General features: G+C 41.3%; 1 protein-coding gene across 1 annotated transcript; it reads left to right on the top strand.

Annotated features, from left to right (window-relative positions):
* The first annotated feature begins 2,542 nt into the window (after positions 1 to 2,542).
* Positions 2,543 to 5,091, top strand: LOC147633955 (putative L-type lectin-domain containing receptor kinase S.7). Its single transcript, XM_086805037.1, has one exon. The coding sequence runs from the start codon at positions 2,763 to 2,765 to the stop codon at positions 5,040 to 5,042; it is 2,280 nt and encodes a 759-aa protein (XP_086661163.1). The 5' UTR covers positions 2,543 to 2,762; the 3' UTR covers positions 5,043 to 5,091.
* The last annotated feature ends 307 nt before the right edge of the window (positions 5,092 to 5,398 follow it).

Genomic DNA, 5,398 nt, shown 5'->3' with positions numbered 1-5,398 from the left:
TAACATGATGACAACAGTCTAATGAATGGAAAAAATCATATATACCGAACAAAACTCCTTGGAGCTACCACTAAACAGACTATCTCTATCCGAAAACCGACAGTTTCACAGTATATCCATAGGGTGAGTGATGCATGACAATAACACGACGCCATATCTCCCAGCAGCACTAATGTTGGCACAGTTTACAATCTCATTCTGCAAGGTTGTGGTTACCAAAGCATGAGTATTCAAGCTTTAAAAAACGGACACAAAATATTAAAACCTTGCTCGAGAAAAACACCACATGATCAAGATCTCAAACATAAATTTATAAGAAACTTACTAATTCATCCTTTTCAGGCTTGCCAAGAGAGCGATCTCGCTCACACGTGTAGGATCAATGATCATACACAGTACACGATGGTGCTTTGCTCTTGTTCGAGAAAATCTTTCTTTGATAGCTTGTGTCCAAGTCATTGTACGATGGTTGCACTCCCATAAATAAAACATGCTACCCTTAAGGATTTGCAACTCTAGTCTACTTCTAATCTCCTCCTCAAACTCCCTGTTAATGTCAAGCCAAATAGCATCCCATCCACTAGTAATCTCATCATTCACATAGGTAGTCTCTTTTTCACATCCAAAGAGAAACTATAAATGATTCATTTTTTGGCACATATCCCTTTGTGCTAAATGTAATATTTAGACCAAAAACATCTTCCCTTAAACCCCTAACACAGGCATAAGGAATACATCTGCACAAAGGGATCATAGGACATTGAAAACAACTAAATAATCTATTTTTTTCCATGATGTCCTCACCTTTGTCAATGTAAATCTTATTCTCACCTTTGTCAATGTAAATCTTATTCTCAACAATGGAGGCACCTTCGATCTCATCACATAAGGCACAATATGTAAAAAAGCTTCTTTTCTTGTCCACTCATCCACAATATTAAGAGAGGTACCTAGTAAAGTGCTACCACCCTTTTCTTGAGTGCTCACGATAATATCATCAATAGCCACATGTGAGCTACCTGGCAAAGAGTCAGTCACTGTCTGACTGTAAACCTCCTCTCCAACATCCTGAACACCCTCAAAATTTTTCTCCACCACTCGACTAGTTTGGTCCAAGCTAATTGTTGCAAGAGACTCCCCTTCCTTTTCAATTGCTCGTACCCTCTCTCTCTTGGTACACTTTCCTCCGCCTCCAGTGGTGGATTGTCTGCACATCAAAAAAATACATGACCATTAATCCTTCCAAACACAACCATTAATCCTTCCAAACACAACCATTCAACTATGCATCACCACTAAACATATTCATCCTTGCAAACACATGACCGTTCATCCTTGCAAACACATGACTGTTCATCCTTGCAAACACGTTCATCCTTGTGTCTGGGCCTTTTTTTTCATGTGTTGAATCAATCTTGCAAAACTCGTTCATCCTTGCAAACACGTTCATCCTTATGTCTGGGTCTTTTTTTTCATCCTTGCAAACACGTTCATCCTTGTGTTGTCTGGGCTTTTTTTTCATGTGTTGAATCAATCTTGCAAAAAGATGACCATCAATATTACATATTTAAACCATCAACATGACCGCCACTTCATTGACACCTATCAAAATAACAACTCGTGTGTGAAGTTTTAATGCCATGATAGATGGCATATAAAGAGGCTAGTTCTTGATGAGGGAACTTGGCCAAGACATTGTGCCCTTCATTGAGAGGACTTCATTGGATCACGTGGTCCTCATGTCATCACTTATGTCATCAACAATAGAAGCACTACATGCTATTGTCCCTCTTGTTGTTGAGAAGAACATGACAATGGAGGAAATTAACCACATGGATCATTTCTTAACTTATGTTAGAAGCATGCGTTCCTTGGTGTTTGTAGGTTAAAGACCAATACACAAGCCACATGAATCTCTTTTTTTTTTCAATCTCTTTGAAGAGAGGAATCTCTTAAGACATCATCAAGCATAAAGAGAGACATCATCAAGAAAACACATGAAGAGAGACATCATCAAGCAAACATATGAAGCAAAAACCTTATGTAGCTCAAACCGACCCAAACATATATATAAAAAAATGCTGAGAAACAAGCCGTGCGCGGCGCGGCCTGTTTCCAGGCATTTTTTTAAAATCTCTTTGAAGAGAGACAACATCAAGTAAACATATGACCAATACACAAGCTCACATGAATCTCTCATTTTTTTCATCTCTTCAAAGAGAGACATCTCTTCAAAGAGAGACATCTCTTAAGACATCATAAAGAAAACACATGAAGAGAGACATCATCAAGTAAACATATGAAGCAAAAAACAAACCGAATGAAACATATAAAAAAATGTCCAGAAACAGGTTACACCGACGAACGAGCGACCTGTTTCTAGGTATTTTTTTAAATCTCTTTTAAGAGAGACATAATCAAGGCAACATATGAATCTCCTGACTGAAATTTAGAAATCTCGATTGGAATCTCACATTGCCTTTAATTTTAAGGTTTTGGAAGGGTTAGTCACCTTTCAAACTAGTGCTCGCTCGTCCACAATTTACCTTATTTATTTATTTTTCTTTATTTACATTTTTCATACATCCAAAATTTTAAAAAGCCTATCAAAAGGGAACCACGTTGGTGGGGGTTCCCTTTTCAAAGGTCTTTAAAAATAACATGATCTTTACCCCTCATTGATTGAGGTTTGGACCATATTGCTCTTTCTAGCGAGTCTCACTTTCTTCTTACCCCTCGCTCAAAGAAATTTGAGCACTAGAATGCCTGATTTTATGCTACAGAAATTAAATATGCTACTCTACCTTTTAATCTATCTCATGGCTTGTGATATTGATAGTAATGTGGTCTTTGCTAGCACAACTACAACTGCTGCTGCTGCTGCAGCTGATTCCATCACAGCACGCATCACAAGAAAGCTGGCCTTCCCTGATTTCAAAGATGATGAGAAAGCAAGCGCCATTACACTTCTGGGCAGTGCAGCTATCGATAAAAGCTCCGGCGTCATCAATATTCCTACATTTCATCCAAACGGCTCAAAAGCTCCGGCAGATTTGGCAAGTACGGCCGGCAGGGCCCTCTACAATTTCCCATTCCGGATGCTCAATCCCGCAACCAACTCGACGTCGTCGTTCCATACGACATTCAGTTTTCGGATGAGGAAAGTGTCGGATGGGCGGAAGGGTTTCAATGATAATTCGACATCCGACAGTGGGCTGACGTTTCTGGTGGTGCCGGACGAGCTGACGGTCGGTCGGAACGGCGGCTGGCTGGGCATGATGAACGACGCCTGCGACGAAACGCACAGGCCGTTCGCCGTCGAATTCGACACGTTCAAGAACGAAGAGTTCCAAGATCCTAATGATCACCATGTCGGCATCAACTACGGCAGCATTATCTCCCGCCGGACGGCCGATGTCGCGTCTGCCGGGGTTTCCCTCCATGACGAATCCCCTGCCCGCGCTTGGATCAGCTACGACAGCGGCAAGCGTGTCGTCGACGTCCGTCTCGCCAAAGACGGCGACGAAAAACCTCCCCAACCCCTCATTTCCGTCCCTCTAGATCTGTCGGAGATCTTCAAGGAATACATGTTCGTGGGCTTTTCCGGCGGCACCGCAGGCGGATCTACGGCACAAATCCACAGCATCTTGTCGTGGCATTTTTCATCCGACAGCACCGGCATTCTCCGGTACCCGAAAGAGGAAAGCTGCGTCAAACGCCTCCGCAGCTCCAAAAAGAGGAAGGCTCCGAGTGCGTTCATAATCTTCTGCTTAGTTATTCTAATCATTGCATTAGCAGTAATTAATCGTGCTTGTGTTCCTTGGAAGAAGAGGGGAGATGAAATGCTCACAGCTGCTAAGCTCATGGAGAAGCCCAGGGCGCCATTGCATAAACCTAGAAGATTCTCTCCTTTGGAGATCTTAGAGGCAACAAGGCTATTCAATGAAGGGGAGATATTAGGCTATGGCAGAAATGGTATTTTTTATAAAGGTCTATTAGGGGATTCATCTCAAGTAGCTATAAAACGTCACTCTTCAAGCTATCTTCAACAAGCCTTTAGCTTTGATAAGAGAAAGATTAACAAAGAGATTAGCAAATTATCTCGTTTGCACCACCCTAACTTAGTGCCTTTAAGAGGGTGGTGCTTAGACAAGGGCGAGATCCTTCTTGTTTATGAATACATGACTAATGGAAGCTTAGATCAATGGCTTTTCTCACAAGGTTCATCAATTTTTCCGTGGATGAGAAGGTACAAAATTGTGAAGGAAATAGCTGGAGCTCTAGCCTTCCTCCATTCAAGCTTTGAAAAGCCAGTTGTGCACAAGAATGTGAAGTTAAGCAATGTCTTATTGGACATTACCTTCAGGGCCAAGCTAGGGGACTTTGGCATCTCTAAAAAGGTTAGCTATGTCAATCAAATTGCTAGTAATACCACGCTTGCAAAAGTGATGAGCAATGTTGGGTCTCCAAGCAAGACAACATTGATGAGGTGTTTGCCACCACCCGATGAGAGGCACACAAATGAAGTTAAGATAACACAAGAAATGGATATTTATTGCTATGGGGTGATGTTGTTTGAGATAGTGTGTGGCAAGGTGAAGAGTGAAGATGGTGAAGAAGAAGATTTGGTAGAATGGGTGTGGAGTTTGCAAGAGGAAGAGAGATTGGTGGATGCTATTGATGAGGATTTAAGAGTAGGGGCTAGCCGTTATTACACGTGGGAAGAAGAAGCAACTAGTGTGCTAGCCATTGGCCTATTATGCACCCTTGATGATCCCTCTCAAAGGCCTTCTATGACCATGGTGTCCAAATACTTGAATGGAGAATCTCATTTGCCAAAGATGCCTCCAAGGAAAAAGAGATGTGGTCTTCCTTACCTTGACCACAATCCTGATTGTAAAAATTCCTCTCCACCTTGCAATGCTTTCAATCTATGCAGTCCTCTAGAGCTCTACTGCTTAAGCCAAAATAGTAATGAACTTCTCCACCACCAACAAGAACAAGTGGGCACGACAAAGAGCAAAGCTTCAATGGAGCTATGAGTTGCATTTAATCTTAGATAACATTATGTTAGTTCAAAGGTTTCTTTTATCCTAGAACACCATATTAGTGAATTTGGGAATTTCCCAATTCCCATTTTTGAATACTTAAAAAAGGGGACATGGATAACATGTTTGTAAGTTTCTCAAAACCCTATCATATGACCTATCGTTGGAAAGCGCTTGAAAAATGGAATCTAAAGAGCTATAAAGCGCTCATTTTGGATTAGTGGTGTTCAAGTTATGGTTAATCCAAACTTTTGACCACGTGTCCCAAACTTGTGAGAAAATCCCATATTCCCCAATATAGTGTTCTAGTGCTGTGATATTGTTGTAATACTATATTATATGACTCGCTC

Source organism: Cibotium barometz, chromosome 11 (assembly GCF_041138505.1).
Source record: "Cibotium barometz isolate CiBa-2024 chromosome 11, ASM4113850v1, whole genome shotgun sequence".
In the NCBI taxonomy this organism is placed as follows: domain Eukaryota; kingdom Viridiplantae; phylum Streptophyta; class Polypodiopsida; order Cyatheales; family Cibotiaceae; genus Cibotium; species Cibotium barometz.
This window is presented reverse-complemented; position numbering and strand designations above follow the sequence as displayed.

Coding starts and splice junctions, on each gene's coding strand:
- LOC147633955 (XM_086805037.1), top strand. CDS start 2,763: ATGCCTGATTTTATGCTACAGAAATTAAATATGCTACTCTACCTTTTA.